The following is a 16,936-nucleotide window of genomic DNA, read 5'->3' as shown; positions in this document are numbered from 1 at the left end:
TAAAACACTACTCTTTCCTTCCAGAGAAGTTCCCCCCATTTGACAAACTTGGGTGGGTTTCAACCTCATGCATGAAGTCTCTTTGGGGAGCCTTTCTAGGCTAGCCTGTGATTCAAGCATTTACTCCTAGGGTGTCACTGTGGATCTTGGATGTTAACAGAGATCCCTGTTGCCTCACCAAGTATCTGTCAGCAGACTCTGGAGGAGTTCTTTGTTGTCCCAAAGCATCAGATAATATACAAGTCACAGTGTTGGATTTGAACCTTCACTTGGTAGGAGTGTAATTTTGAGTGATCTCCTTCACTGCTCTAAGCTTACTTCCTCATTGGTAAAATGGGAATAAATCATATTTGCATGTTCTTATAGAGATACTATGACAATCACCATAATTCATGTAAAACATTTCATATAATAAATCTCATGAAATAAACACTCAGTAAATGTCAGCTTCTTCATTATCATCATCACCACCACCACCACCACCACCACCATCATCCTCATCATCATGAATGTCTATGGATGTATGTAAAGGCAGACACATGGACATAGCAGCTATACATATGAATATGGAATTCATTGAACACAGACACTAGTATAAATAGTCATCTACTTAGAACTTAATGAAGTTTGCTAAAAATAAACAACTGCAGAGAAGAAAGGAGAAGCCAGTTTGACAAGGAGAGAAAAAATAAATGAGGGGGACCATGAGTTCAGTGTGTGGTTTATGGGCTTAGAGTTCAAGCAAGCATCTGAACAGTTCAACTGAACCTGGGTACCAGGTTTCAGAGACATTCACCCCACAGTTCTCACTGCTCAAAGCATGGGTGATGGGAACACAGTAAGTTGAACGTGAGATCCATAAGAAGTTTGTTGTGGTTGACGAAGACACAACTACTTTTAACTCAAGGCTTGACTCTGTGGTAGCCAAGGTAGCTATTCCTTTTGAGAAAGCTCTGTTTTAGAATCTATTTGGGTGGCAAAAGGGAAAAGTACCGTCAGGCTATACATCAATCATGTGTATTTGAAGATCTATAAGGACCCTTGGTCAGAAGGCAATTATGCCTAATCAAAGGATGCAGTTTCTACAGCACTAACATTGTCACCACAAACTTCATCAAAAGTTATCAAGTACAGAACAGAACTAATGGCTTTCTATCAGGGGCCATTTTATCTCTCTTCTCCCTACCATGGAGACACTTCAGTTGTTATGTTAAGGGAAATTGGCTCTTCTACTGCTATTTCATGTGTAAAGAAATCTGTGATACAACTGAGCATCCTACAATGCACAGAAGATCTACACACACACACACACACACACACAAATTATCCATTCTAAAAAATTCACTGTGCCCAAGTTGAGAAACCCTAAATTAAGGGCTTAAATTCATCACAAGATGTGGTGATATATTATGTCCATCAATATATTGTGCACCCTAATAAAGCTTATCTGAGGATCAGAGGAAAAAGCCAGCCACTACATTAAACATAGAAGTCAGGCAATGGTAGCACATGCCTTTAATCCTAGCATTTGGGAGGCAGAGATCCATCCAGATCTCTGTAAGTTCAAGGCCACACTGGGAACAGAGCCAGGCATGGTGGCATATGCCTTTAATTCCAACACTAGTTAACCATAAAAGGTCTGTAGGTCTGTACAGACAGACAAGAAGTGACAGAGCTTGGCAGAAAGAGGAAGTCATGTAGTTGGGCAGAGAGAGGAAATGAGATGTCAGGGACAGAAAGGCATATAGGTGTGGGTATACAGGAAGTAGGTCTCTTTGGAGCCTGAGGAGTTGGTGAGGTCACGTTGGTTGTGGCTTGTCCTAGTCCTGTGGTCTTTTGGCTTTCACCCCAATATCTGGCTCTGGGATTTTTTATTAATAAAACCATTTAGCAATTCATCTTACAACAAGAATTTTTCCCTAAAAACTTGGATTTATCACTAATATACTACCTTACCAGTAAATTGTGGCCTTTTTTCCTATGCTCAAAAAGAATGTACTGAAATGACATCCTCTCTGGCCTCAGAGTTATATTTCTAAAACCCACAACTCACTAGCAGTCCTGTAAAACTATACATAACTGTTCTTTGAGGTCCCCAGTGTCACCAAAGTCCATTCAATTCTACTGCCCTGAGGGATATAGCATAGTTGAAGGTGGTAAAGTCATGAAGCTTGGTTATTACACATCAATTGTTTCATGCCTGTATATCTTTGTTTCTAACCCAAGCTTGGCCAAAAGAGATATATAGCTCATCTGAACAACCACAGCAAGCTATCAAATAGCACGTGCTAACAACCCACTCGCACACATTGCAAGACACTTTGAAAAAACAGTAGCATCACAATTTGAAGGCAGAAGCTTGCCAGGAAACAGTTTCTAAGAAATTAAGACGTTATTGGATTCTCCCAATTCATCTCTATCCAGACAAAAAGTGGTAAGGCTAAGATGATGTTATAGCAATTCTCTAAGATCTCCAGAGACAATACCATCCTTCCCCTGGATTTGTTCTCTAATGAGACTAATAAGTCTCACTTCTTTAAAAAAAAAAAAATCATTTTGAAGACTGTGATATTGACATCCACAGTCAATGCTCAAACCTCTTTCCTGCTTCTCCTCAGAGGATGTGCAGCTAAAATTCATCAAGCACCCTTGGAGCTCCTACCCTGAAAGCTGCACTTTGAGCTGACTAAACAGGCGTAGGAGCGAACTTTCAACACCAGGCTGTCTCTCTGACAGGTTGTGCAAGCACACTTCAACATTGACACGGCAAATACCTTACCCATCAAATGAGATGGAGAGCAATGCAAGGAAGGGGCTTAACTTTACTACCTGAGATGTGTCCCCTGGTTCTACACCACCTGGGAGCTTGTTAGAAACATAGAATTCCAGCCTCCCCCCCCCCCATCTCAATCAGTACTTTAACAAGGTCCTAAGGGATTCTCAGCACGTGAAGAGGCAGGAGTATTATGTCTAGAACTCCTAAAACACCTGCGTTTTAGAAGTCAACCCCTTTGTTTTTAGGTTTTCAGCCTTTTAACATATGTACAATTCCATCGGGTTCGTATGCTTTAGATGGTGGCAGACCTGGAAGCTATTGGGTAATGCATACATGTGGGGTGCAGGGGTATCCCTGACGCAAACAGAGGGTATAGGCGTGTTCTGCTTCCTAAGGGGTCCACCTATAATTGGCAGTTGGTGCTAACAGCTGCTGAGGTTGTGAGAGAGAAGAACGGAGGGCAAGAATGAACTTCCTGGTCTCGCTCCTTACTCTTATCCAGTGAAGTTCTCCTTAGAACAATTTTAGAGACTAAAGGCAGCGTTGCTGTGTAATTGACTTAATCTGTGGCTGTCTTGTCACATGAGCCCATACAGGAAGCCAAAATGAGGCTCTAAAGACACAGCTGCCTTCATCAGTGGGCGCAGGTGGTGCAGCCCCAATCCTTGGCTAACAAAAACAACTCCGAGATTGCAGATGCCTGGGGACCAGCGGCCTCACCTGCTCTTCACCACTAGAGAAACAATTATGCTCCAAGTCTTCTGCGAAAAGTGTTTCCCATCAACTCTTCACACTCAAGTCATTATTAACATTTAAGAAAAGCAAGAGGGACCCACCTGGAATCTCCGCATGTCACGTGGGTTTCCTGCATTCTTTAGGCAATTTTGGTTGCATTTAAGGAAAAACTTCAGGAAGAATCTGTGGAGAAACAAATGACCACGGTTAACCTTTCAATCCTAACAAAGGAGTCACAGTCAAATATCACTTCTGGGCCACACATTCTTTTTTCTTCCTGAGTCTACTGCAATACTCAAGGCCTGGGTTTTCATATTGCATCCAAGGTGGATTTTCTCCCTGAAGGGAGCACTCTTGGTACTGCCAACAGAGCTCACAAAAGAAGTAAACCTCGAGGGAGCATTTTTATTCAGAGAGCAAATCATCATCATAATTTAACACAGGTTCCAAATGGATCTAATTGAGAGTTCCCATGGTCCCCAAGCATAACATATCACTAAGTGTTATAAGTTCACAGATGATGAGTGGCCAAGTGTATACTGGATAAAAACAAGAAGATGGTAAATACTTTAAATCTTAGCATGCCCAAATAAAAGGTTCAATGGCAGCCTTGGGAGGAGTGGTAAGATTCACAAAAGGATTAAACCCTTCTAACTTCTCCAATACCTCCAGTTCATTTCTTCTTTCTAGAGACTTGCATAGGTTGCGTGTGTAAAGGTGACCACAGTCTCCAACTGGCTAGAGAAATCCTACCTCTGTTGGTGAATCGATTTTAACTTTCAAAAATGTCCTGAAATGTGTGATACAAGACTTGGCCACACTAAGTAACTACTATAGTTATTGGAATTCATCATGGAAAGGCAGTTGATGTGGAGAGTTTTGTGCTAGGATATTCATACTGGCCACCCTCAGTTAAACCCTCCTTCTGTTTTCTATTTGGGAAAAATAGAGGATTTTTATGTCCACCTATTTTCTACATATTTTTTTACTTTGGGGCCTAGATAGATATATTGATGGAGTGTATTAAAATACTGGTCAATGAAATTACTCCAGAAATACTCTTTTCATTACCTTTTGCCCAAGTTTAGAACTCCACCAGAATTGAATTGTCAACTCAACATAAATAACTTATGCAAAACTAGCATTCCGTGATGCCTCCATCTGAATTTAGTTTTGCATACAATGACTGTCAGCAGTGTGGCCCTGTGATCGTGATCCTCTACCCTAAAGGAACTACACAAAGACACACCACGTTCAGACAGCTTCAGCATACACATTCCAGAACAATGTCCGTTCTCCCTAGTCTCTTAAAATCTTCCAGGGTGGGAATGAATGGGAGCATTGAAGAGAAACAATGACTTTTTCAAACAAAATGATAAGAGTTTTCAATGTGAGAGTCTTCTTAAATGAAGTCATTTAACATTACACAACCCTCAAAGCCCATCAATGAGAAGGCCTCTGATAATGATTCACCCCTACATCCAGGGCCTCTCCACAGAGGCCAAAACTTATTGACCTTCTGTCTAGGACAAATGACTCACAGAACGCTGCTAAAGTCCAGCTGTGTGTAAGGGAATCCACCCTGGGCCTCCCCCATGCCCAGAAAAGCTCAGCCGCTGCACACATTAGCTGTCCAGCCACTCAGTCCTCTTTCAACAGGCCATGTCTACTGCCCTGTTCCTCTGCCCCTCTGAAGTGACTCAACCAGTACACATGCCTTTCAGACATCATCAAATGGGTAAAGGTAGTGGTAATGAGTCCCTCATATTGCTGGGGCTGGCTTCTATACTTAAAAGAGTATATATGAAAACCTTCCCAGGGGCCAGATAGGGATGACCCCCATTCTAATGACGACAGTGGAAGTTTGTGTGGGGTGGTGGGGTAAGGTGTAAAAGCCACCGCCTTTATAAAAATACCCAGTATGGGATTCACATCCAAACCTTAACCAAGTACTACCCATGTGCCTTTAGATGAGAGGTTGGACCTCAACTTTTCTCATCTATAAAATGGGCATAACAAGAGCATGTACCTTACAAAGCAATTGTGAGATGCTGTGTGGTGCCTAAGGCAGGCCAAGAGGCTGGAGGTGGCAGTAGTAGATGCTTCTGAGTATTTAAGGACACTCCTCCTTCCCATCTCCCTAAATAACCCCTGCTGTCCATCCTAGATAATCCAGGAGGACACAAAGACATCAATGACATCCAGTGGCTTGTCCAAAAGTGAGTAAAGGTGGATCTAGAATTCAACTTGCAATGGAGTGGTCCCAGAGACAGGGCTCTGAAGCAGCACACTAAGGTGGTGTCCGTACTGATAGAAGTACAGTGAAGATGTTAATATTCATTGTCTCACTGGTAGAAAATGAATAATACTGAGTAAGAACAATGGTTTTACTAAGGGAAACCACAGGGTCATTATCCCCTCCCCAAGGCAACAAACACCAAGCTCAGGAGGGCTATCACCACCAATCTCCCCCCAGCGGGCCCCCCTGCCTGTCTCCCCATGGTTGATAATACTTGCCGCCTGTACGTGTTTAAGCCATTTGAGCCCAGGCCTGACAGCCAGATTCAGGTTGTGTTAGAAGGAGCTGTCAGCACACCCTCTGGCATCCTCAAGTCAGACAACTGCTAGCCACTGTGAGGGGTTCCATCTGGTGCCAAAATGGGTTTTGAAAGACAGGCAAACAGGACACTGGCTTTGCCAGAGAGAAAAAAAAAGAACCGAGGGAGCCAGAGATCCCGCACCTCAAAGATGAGTAGTGCCGGAGCACCTGTCAGCAGCTCATTGTTAGCACAAAATCTACGCCGGGCACACACCAGATTGCCTTTAAAGCTATGCCGGGCACACACCGGATTGCCGTTAAAGCTATGCTGGGCACACACCGGATCGCTGTTACCCTAAGCCGCCCTGCCACTTGGCCTGCTGGCAGAATCCCCCGCCCACCCCCTCAGCAGCGGATCACTTGCTGAAATTGAAGTCTTGACCATCTGTCACGGGTACGACAGCCATCAACTGGTGCCTAGGGCCTCACACAAGCCCTTATGTGGCAAAGACACCGCCGTGAAGGGCCAGTTCTTTGGGAGAAAGCCACCCACTCCAGGGCCTCAGGAATTCTCTCAAAGTTTTCCCCTAAGTACAAGCCAAGTACCTGACCCTTTTGGATCACACTTCCTTAAAGGAACTCCGAGGAGTAAGGAGGAGTTAAAAATACCCTCCGTGAGAGATTGACTCAGATGCAAGACACACAAACTTGGGGGATGGTTTATTCAAGTAAACATATACGGCGTCTCTGAACGTGGGGACACGTGTGTGTCTAGTGTCTGCTGCCCCACATGGAAGATCTCTGATTCCAAGGGGCTTTTAACCAAGTGGGAGCTATTGTCACACAAAACCATATGTTTGTCTAAAGAACTGCCACAATCTGCGTGTTTGATAAAACGTCAGTGGAAAGAGCATGGCTGCCCTCGCCCAGCTGTGGGAACCTGACCCACAGCGGGACAAAGCCGCTATTGACCCTGCAGAGTTCCGAGGAGTTCCAGAAAGTCCAGGATCAAACTCTCTTTTTAACTCGGCTCTTTTTTTGGAGGGGTGGCATGGCTAGGTAGCAAGAAACCCAACACCTTTCAGCTAACTTTGCACAGGAGCAACATCATTATTATTTAATACATCTTTCACTGTGTTATTATCCAAAGCATTTAAGTTCCCAGGGTCTCTCTGAATCCCCGGTGAAGAAGTCCTTTATGACAGGCATGCCAGGAAGGAATGGACTCACCTGGAACATAACAAAAAGACTCAACAAAAAATAAGGGAAACAGTTACAGTTCAAAACTAGTATTCTAGATTGCCCATAGGGCTAGTCATGCTATCCATTTTCCATGAACTATGAGATGTGTGTGTGTATGTGTGTGTGTGTGTGTGTGTGTGTGTGTGTGTGTGTGTGTGTGGCTTATGCACATATGTGCATGCAGGTGCACATATCCATACATGCACCCAGAGTATGTCCAGTGTCCTTTTCTACCACACTCCACCTTATTCCTTCAACACAGGGCCTCTCATCAAACCTGGAACTTGTTATTTTTTTCACTAGGTTGGTGGCCAACAAGTCCCAGGGAACCTCCTGTCTGCTCCCTGCACAGTGCTAGGATTTCAGTTACAGGGACAGCAATGCCCGAGCTTTCAAGTGGATCCAGGAGATCCAAACTCGGGTCATGGTCTTCATGTTCATGCAGCAAGTGTTCTTACTCACAGAGCCATCTCCACAGCCCAAACCACAGGAGAACTTTTCAAGTGACTTTAACACACCTTCAGTCTAACCTCCTCACTCCACAGCCTCCTCACATAACAAAATTGAAGCAGGAGAATGCCCCGCAGTTCCCAGTGTCTGTGAGAGCAGAGCTAGATCCTACATGTGCTGAGGGCCAGCCCTGTGATCTTTCCAGTGTGTTCCAGCTCCTCCCACACCAAGCCAGCAAGAGGTCAGCACTCAAGTATGTGAACTTTTTAGTCTACCTCTTCAATTAAGGAAAGTGACCGTCATAAAACCAGCAGTGACATCCTATTCAAAGTTGTGTTTAGGTTCATCAATCAGGCTGATGTAGGACGTGAGCCCATTATTAAAGTAACCGAAACAGACACACATGTTGTAGAACACATTTGTTGATTTGGTAATATACTTTATAGTATTTCCCCAAGCAACAGAGCTTCGGTATCTGCCTGGAATCCTTGAAACGAGTGTAGTATTGGTGACCAAAAGTACTGGGTTGCAGAAAGGAAATCAATTAACCACCATAATCAGTCTCCTATGTGAGAGTATGAAAAACAAAACAAACAACAGCCCCTTGTTTCCAGATACACAGTGGATGCCACGGATCATAAAACTAGCAGAGTTCAGTAAATACTGGTTCAGTAAATACTGGTTCGCTAAAGAGAATCTAGAACCTGCCCTTGACTGCAAACCAGCACTTTCCACATTAAAGGCAGCAGCAGAGTACGCAGGACGAGCCAGTTTTGTTGGAGACATGACAAACTTAGCTCAAATCCAATAATTCCATGACCCTGAGTGGCGTCAACCAAACATGGGAATAATAGGACTTTTCCTCCCATGCAACTGGGTAGCTTTCGTTGTATATGTCGCTTTATTGCTTAACCAAACGTGTGAATCTTCACCAAATGGATGCAATCTCTCTGTGCCTCAGTTTCCTCGTTTGTAAAATGGAGAAACCTGTAGAACGTGCTTTAGAAAAATCAGTAAGCATTTGAAGCGTGTTGAAACCCAGCGCACGGGAAGCAATAATGCTCACTGCTCTCGGTTGTTTGTAGCAACGAGATGCTAAGAGTATCAGTTACGAAAAACGTTATTTCCCTGGCATAGTGCAAGCTAAGAAAATCAGTGAAGCCCCGCGCGTACCCAGTAAGCACTGCAGACCTCACTGAATGGAGTGCAGAAAGAAAACAACAACGGAAGAGATGATCGCCAAGGAAAGGCAAGAAAGAGTACAGCAGCTTTGCCAAAGCCAAGCGAGAGGCAGGGGCTTAAATCGTGGAGGACTCCAGCGAGTCAGAACTGAAGGGCACACATAATAAAACGGCCTTCCAAGGGGCAGCCAGGATACTGGTAATTGTTATGCAAAGCAAGTGCCGTGGGTCTGGACTGAACAGGTTGAGTTTTTACCTCTCCCAACCCAGAGTCTGAAAAATCACGTTCGTGTGCTTGCAGCTGTGCTCATCATGTCCAGGCTGGAAAAGAAAAGTGTCAAGGCCCAACGGAACGGAGACATAAAACCCCAGTTCCTATCTTCAGACTCTCTGAAAGGTCCCCTGACTTATGCCCGCAGATGGTAAGACGGCAGACGGTCCCTTCCCAATGGGATTCAGTACGCAGGGACGCACTCTGGCCTGACACAAGAAACAGCTGTGTAGAAACAAATGTGGGGCCCCTTCTGGGTGAAGTTCCAGCTGCTCCTGCACACGATCGGGAGGGAGGACAGGGAAAGGCCTTGTAATTAAAAGGACCTCTTTGGAGTCATCCCCTGCTCTAACCTTTGCCGTCAGGCTTCCAGCCCCGAAATTACCAAGGAAAATCTTCGAGGAATACTAGGATTCTCCCAGATTGAAAGTATTTAACTGTGTAGCATCCATCCCCTCCCAAGACCACCTAAGCTGCCAGTAGCTGTCTGAGAAATGCCCTCCAGGTGGCTCGCTCTTGAAGACTCAGTGGTGCTCCAGGTAAGCCAGAGTCTGGCGCCGCCACCATGGGAAACAGCTGCCTGGAAAACAGGGCAGGCCATAACAGAAAGAGAAAACTCTATTTTCAATGTCAAAGAAAATGGCCTGGCTTCTAATTCACAGACTATGCTGTAGGGTACAGTTCATCCATGTGAAAACATGATACCCAGAAGTCAGCCAAGATCCCGGGAGGCCACAAGGGCAGTCTGGGGAGGCTGACCTGAGCAAGGGCTGACCTGTTCTCCTTTTCTGGCAGGAAAAGCAACACCAATGGATGCCCTGTCTGACTTACTGCACACAATCCTGCCTGCGACATGCACAGGGCAGAGAGGAAAGGAGGAGGGTAGGGGCGGGGAAGCTCCACACACATGAAACCATGAGGTCTTTTTTGCTCCCCATAGTGGAAGAGAAACAGAAATTAAGCCATGATGCTATCTTGGGGATCGCAGAGGGAGAGCACATAGTGCCCCTATTATTGGCCACTGACTTCAAGACGTTTACCTTCCCTGGCAGAGGCTTCCTGGATCTTGGGCATTTCTGGAAAGTGTGCACTGCCTAAAGAGATAAACACGATCGCCTTGAAGAGGATTCATTACCTCAGAGCTCAGAGTTTGGCTTTGGTGGGAGGACATAATTAGTGGCAAGAACTTAAGGGGGGTGTTGGAATATCACAGCAGTGGATTAAAGAATTTAAAAATAGTTTAAAGGAAAAGGACCCACTGCACATAGGGTCCTTGTGCTAGGAGTCAAATACAACAGCTAGCAAAAAGGGTCAGGACAGCCAAAGGGTAGAGAAAGGAAAAGATCCAGGGCCACAGGGGCAAGAGTGTCTCATAGTCCCTCAGAACAGACACTGAGGAGGGTGTGAGAGGGAGGGGCTGTGGCTTAACTGTTGACCCAGTCCAGCTGATTCCCCTGGTAGTGGTTGCTGACCATTAAATAAGAAAGGATGGTAGAAGCCCCAATCTGAAAGCCCCTGCGACAGACAAGGAGACACACTTCAGGGCAGCCCTTTGACAGCACTCCCAAGCACCAAGGCTTTCTTGCGAGAGTATAGAAAGGTTCAAACTGGCCCTGGGAGGAAGTTTGGAATCAATGGATATGGTTTGATATGCAGAAGGAACATTGCAGATAACAAACCAAGTGTTTGTCTGACCTTCTTGGGACTGACTGGGAGACAGACTAGGCAACATTGATTTTTTAAACTCTTTCTGTCAAACGGAACATAGTCTACAGGGAATCAGTGGACCTAGGACACCTGCCGACTCTGGATAGCTTTCCGTAGTATTGGGCCTTGGAGTTCTATGTTACCATTGTAAAGTGTTACCCCCGATGAAAAATATATAAGGACTGCTTACTTACGGCCTCTGTGACAATGCATCCTCCAGAGTCAGGCATACAGAGTGAGACAGGAGAGCCTCAGTACTTCACCTTACCAGTTTTGTAGAAAACATGGGCACAAGACCATTTGTGAGGCCTTAGGTTTGGCCTTTATTAGCTCCTACTCTTCCAAAGGTCTGTGGAGTCCTGGTTCTATTCTCATTTTAGAGATACTATATCAAACATTATAGAAATTGTTCATTAAAATATATTATCTATTCATATGTATCAGAGATATATTTGTATATACTGAAGATGCATATCTTATTATTTTATAATAGGGATGTAGTCATTGACCATATCTGGGTATACACATCACCATCACCATGTTAACTCTAAATTAGAGCTAAAGCCAACATAAGAAATTGTAGCACTTTGAACTCAAGTAGTCCTGATTACCAATTCTAGTGTGTTTCAGGTTTGCTCATGACACTTTATGTGTGGCCTCCTCAAACACATTTTAACCCTACCGAAAAGACTGGAATTCTTAGCTGTAACAAAATGGAGAATTAAGGCCAAAGCAATACCAAGATAGCCTGGTGTCTTTGGGGAAAGTCATTGAACATCTCAGGGCTTTAGTTTGACTATACATCATTACTCATTCAGAGTCGCTGCCTTTGAAGGTCTTTCATGCAGACAGAAAGCCACAGGAGGAAAATGGAAAGCGTTACTATGCCTATTCTTCAATATGTATGTGTTTAAAATTGTGAAGCCCACTCATTTAGAATCTACTGTTCACATTTCACTTGCCCCTTTTAAAGGCTCAGATAGTTTCAACATGACTCTCTTCTACGGAGGTGACAGATGCCATGGAGGGAGGAAGAAGTTCAAGTCCACAGTAACTGAGACATACAGCTTTCCTTGGACACTCAGCTTACTATTTGGAAAGATTTCTAAGTATTCATTCACTCATTTAACTGATAGACCTTTCCAGAGAGCACAGGATGCTCTGGATTCCCTGGGGTTCCAGTTGCACTAAGAGCCTACTTATTTTAGTTTAAGGTTTTTGTTCAAAAGAAAAGTATTTAAGTTCAGTTTTCCAGGAAAATGTTTGACTCTTCGGACAGTATATTAGAGTAATTGCCAAACACCTTTAAATGGACAATTATTCTGTTGTGGCTATTAGGGAGGGGCCAGATCAGTGAATCTTAAAGTGCCTCACAGTGCTAATAGTGGACATTTCCAGGTGTGTTTCTCCATTCTACTTTTTTTCTTCTCCTGCCATCATTCTTTGCTTTAGCCATGGCAAGTTGCATCCCTGTGCCTTGAACAGGAAGCCTCCTTCCTACCGTCACTGTTAGCCGCATCCCTGGGTTTGACATATCTTCTCCACTCCCACACCATCTCAGCTTCCCATAATCCTACTTATCTTTCAGCTATAGTTTAAATGGGTTGCATCATGAACCTTCGCTTACCCCCCTGCAGAATTAGTCACATCATTCTTCACTGCTACACACTCATCACTCTTGGTCCCCCTTGCAGTATCTACAGTCATCTGTATCATCGCCTGCCCATCCATGACACTCCTTAAGGAGCCTTTTGGTTCCCATGGCACCCAGGACAGCTATGTACGAAAAGCACCAAATGAAGGCCTGACTTGAGTTGAGCATAAGAATTGATAGAGCTAATTTTCAATCATAACATAGGGATATATGTCTCCTCTTTCTCCTTCTGCATTTTCTGAATTTCCCATATGTATACAATACTTCCATGGACAAAACAGACAACGTCAGTGTTGTAGAAAATCAAATGCATGTCATTTACCCCTGAGCCTAGAGAAGGCTTCCTCACTGTGCAATGGGCAACTGAAGAAATAAAAATGATGAGTGGTTTTCTCAGAGTTTCTGTATGCTAAGATTTGCCATTTAATTCAAACAAGCATAGTTAAGAGCTATCCATCTCACGGTCTGTGACCATTTATTAGTTTCATACATGCATAATTCATGCAAGAGCTCATCGGTGTCCTTAAATGTCCTACTTAATACTGTCTTGACATCAGAGTTCAACATATTATCTCTAAGTTAAGCCTGTCATTGTTCTTAAAACATTTACCTGGAACCCAAAAGGGTAAAAGGCCATATTACCAATAGTCTAGAATGGATTTCCTCTCTAAGGTTTGACAGGCCATTCTGCCAACTTTCATGGACCCTGTGGCTTAAAACTCTCAATGATTTGCTATTTCTTCACTTGGGCTTCTTCTCTAGGTCCTGAATTTCCTCATCCATCTGATCCTGAATTCAGTGTTTACTAAGTATGTGTTATGTGTCCACCACAATGCATACAGGTTAGTGTAGAAGCTCATTGAAGAGGTCTTAGGCTATTTTCCTTGGAATTTCCTCAGTGGCTTTAAAAATCAGCAAACATGCCAGTCCTATATGCTAAGGAATATGATGGAGTTACTGAAAAGAAATAGCGACCAGCAGAGAAATGACAGACAGATCATCTTGTATCATTGAACTTTAGATTTAAAAAAAAAATTAAATCCCTGATTGGTAAAAGGAGGCATGCCGTTCCTCTTTCCCTTCCCTCTCCTCCTCAGAATGTGTCACAGAGGACAAAAATCGACACGATTACCAGGGATGGATGATACTTGCAAATTTTTTGCTCTAAGGAAAGGAGTAAGCTCATTTTTCTACAAAGAGGAAAGAGGAGAGAAGAGGAGGAAGAGAGGAAAGCAGAGGAAAAGGTTATTCCTTGGGAAAAGGTACCAAATCTTTCTAAGGATAGAAGTTACTCAAAAGTAACTGTAAATCATGGCTGCCCTTTCAAAATTCTCAGTCATTTTCCCACTCCCTTTTCCAGACAGACACTCCCGAGTCCCAATCTCAGCATCTTCATGTACACCCTATCATCCCCGGGGCTTATGCATTACTGGGATAATGAATTTAATTTGAGCAATGGCTTCCATTGCAAACAATCACTGCATTCCAACATGCCACACAAGATGGGTTCAGATATGAACAAGTGACTCCTTAATTTGGATTTAAAGCTCAGGACCAGTCTTCAAATAAAAATGACCAGGGAGCATTGTGCCCACAGAGTACTGACAATAATCTCATGAGCTCCCAATTATCCCAGTTCATATTATGGGAAATCCAATAAGTCTGTATGTTCTATTCCATAGAAAATATAAAAAGAAATTTATCATATTGAAATCAGAATGCAAAATAGAGCCTGACACTTTATTAGGCTCTACCTCTCAGGGTATCATAAGGTTGCTGATGGAAAATGAAATTAAGCAATCTCATGGATGAGGAATGACACCATTTAGACTTTCTGCAGGTGCTTTGGTGCTCACAGGTCACTCACTCCCCCACGCACAGTACGTCACTCTTGAGCAGCTTCGGTTTAAACTAGAGACACTGGGGAGTGTGAGCTCTAAAATCCCCTCCACTTTATCACCTAAACTGGTCATTATTTACTAAAATAAAAACTGCTCAAAGAAGAGGGGGCTTAGACACAATCTCAGTCAAGAGCCCCTGGATGGTTGACACAATGACCTCAAATGCCACAGTGTGGAATGCAAGTATGTGCATACATGCTTTTCTGTGCAATAGATCTAAAAGGTTCTCAATGGAGGAGAAAGTAGGAGTGTATGATGGATTGCTTGGGATCTGCTTGGGTCCTGGGATTAAAGACATAGGCCACCGTCCCAGTCCCCTTTCTCCCATTTGACAGCAGTCCCCTGTTCTCCTTTTGCCCTCACTCAAAAGCTCTCACATTTTAAAAGCATTGTTCTTGGTCCACACTTGGACCAGAGAATGAATGTCATTGGGTCAGGACATCATCGCCCTCAGTTCTATGACTACCTTAGGAATGGACACGTGTTCAGTCAAGCCTGTCAGACCCCATCTGAGCCACGTTCAGGTCTTAAGTAGCTTGAAAAGATGACTTTCCTTCTAGTGCAGCTGAACCGAAGACAATATGAAGCTGAGTTGCTGGAAAACCCAGTGCCTTAGAAAGGATCCTTAAAGAACACAGCCCAGCAGTGCTCAGAGGGCAAAATATTTCTGCCAGATAGGGAGAAAGGGAGTAGAGAGGACTTTCACCCACAAATACCCTTCAAGAAAGTTGAGGTAGATATGTGGACTAAATGGTTATCCTGAGTGGACAGCAGGAGGAAGGAGAGTCTTGAACTTCCTAGTACATGTAGGAAGTACAAAGACTCCTTACAGGGTCCTGGGTGAGTTCAGGATCTACAACAACACACTGAAGTCACAATCATAAACATATGCATATATTTATCAGAAACATATATACATAAATGTAGCATAAAAAGATGATAGATGATAGATAGATAGATAGATAGATAGATAGATAGATAGATAGATAGATAGATAGATAACCCCTTGCACAAAAGCTTGAGACCCTGGATAGATAATGAGAGGTCTCAGAAATAGAACTCAAATCTAAACAAAAAACTCATTTTTATTTTATATACACCTTCTATATATAGCCTAAAAGTAATTTTATACAGTATTTTAGTGCACCTATATTTTGACTGCAACCCATCACATGAGGTCAGATATGGCATTTTCTTCTTGTGGTTTCATGAGCTCATGCTCAAAAACCTTTTTTTTTTTCATCTTGGAGCATTTGGGATTTCTGATTTTCAAATTAGAGATGCTGAACTGTGTACATTCACAAACACTCATACATACGTGTGTGTGTGTGTGTGTGTGTGTGTGTGTGTGTGTGTGTGTGTGTGTCTGATTTCCTCATACAGAATTACTGTGCACTCTCAAAATGTGGAGGCTACTTAATCAGATGTTTGGAACTCATATCATGTAGACTATCATCAAAGAGTCAATTAGGCTTCACAAAGACCCATTGACAGCCCTGAAATTGCATAAACTGAGGAGTAATGGCATGCCAACAGGAACAGCCAGACTCTCTCCAGCTAACTGACTCCATAAGTAGTGTTGTCAAAATTTCCCCACCGAGGAGAAGCTTGGAGTGTCTATTGACAAGTACAAAATTGTCAATATTCCAAACAAGTTTGGGGTCAGACCAACCCTAGGAAAGGGGTCCTACATCACCTGCTCTAAACCATAAGAATTGAATCATAAGGCCATGGTGGGGCTTCTCTGTACCTGTTTTCAAATTTTAAAAATGATAATATTAAAAGAAGGACTGGGGGCAGAGATATGGTTCATTGGTTAGGAGCATGTACCACTCTTGCAGAGGACCCAAGTTCCCTGAGAAGACATCTCCCCAGCTACACCACTCTGTACCCTTCCTTTGTGACCCTTCTCTTAGTTCCCATCCCTGTAATTTTTACCAAGAGAGATAGCAAATATTTACTGAAATAACCATTTTGTAAGAAGTGAATGAGAGCCTGATAGGTTGATGAATTTCTCAATGGTGACTGAAATAGCTGGGAAGATGGTTTTGTAAATAAAGTGTTTCCCCTGCAAACACGAGGATCTGAGTTCAGAGTATCAGCAGCCAGATAAAGACAAACAAACAATAAACAGACAAGGTGGCATGTGCCTGTCATCCCAGTGCTGGGGAGGCAGACACAGGAGGATCCCGAGGGCTGACTGACCAGTCAGTCGAGCCAAACAGTGAACAGTGTTCAATGTGAGACTCTGTCTTACAAAAATAAGGTGAAAGTGGTTGAGGAAGACACCCAACATTTCTGACTTCCACACATACATGCATACATGAGCACATTTACCTGCATGCACACATATGAACACATACACAAACATATCACACACACACACACACACACACACACACACACACACACACACATTACACACATTAATGATGAAGTAATAAGATCTCATCCTCCAGCACTACCAACCAACCCTTTGT

The 16,936-nt window shown here is 43.5% G+C and overlaps 1 protein-coding gene across 2 annotated transcripts in view; it reads right to left on the bottom strand.

The window, feature by feature from the left end:
* Ebf1 (EBF transcription factor 1) overlaps window positions 1–16,936 on the bottom strand; it is a 389,967-nt gene that overhangs the window by 135,653 nt on the left and 237,378 nt on the right. For both annotated transcript variants that reach the window (XM_059270378.1, XM_059270379.1), the window contains exon 7: window positions 3,613–3,694. In XM_059270378.1, coding sequence (XP_059126361.1) covers window positions 3,613–3,694 — 82 coding nt within the window. The remainder of the gene's footprint in view (window positions 1–3,612; window positions 3,695–16,936) is intronic.

Source organism: Peromyscus eremicus, chromosome 8a (genome assembly GCF_949786415.1).
Source record: "Peromyscus eremicus chromosome 8a, PerEre_H2_v1, whole genome shotgun sequence".
Classification (NCBI taxonomy): Eukaryota; Metazoa; Chordata; class Mammalia; order Rodentia; family Cricetidae; genus Peromyscus; species Peromyscus eremicus.
This window is presented reverse-complemented; position numbering and strand designations above follow the sequence as displayed.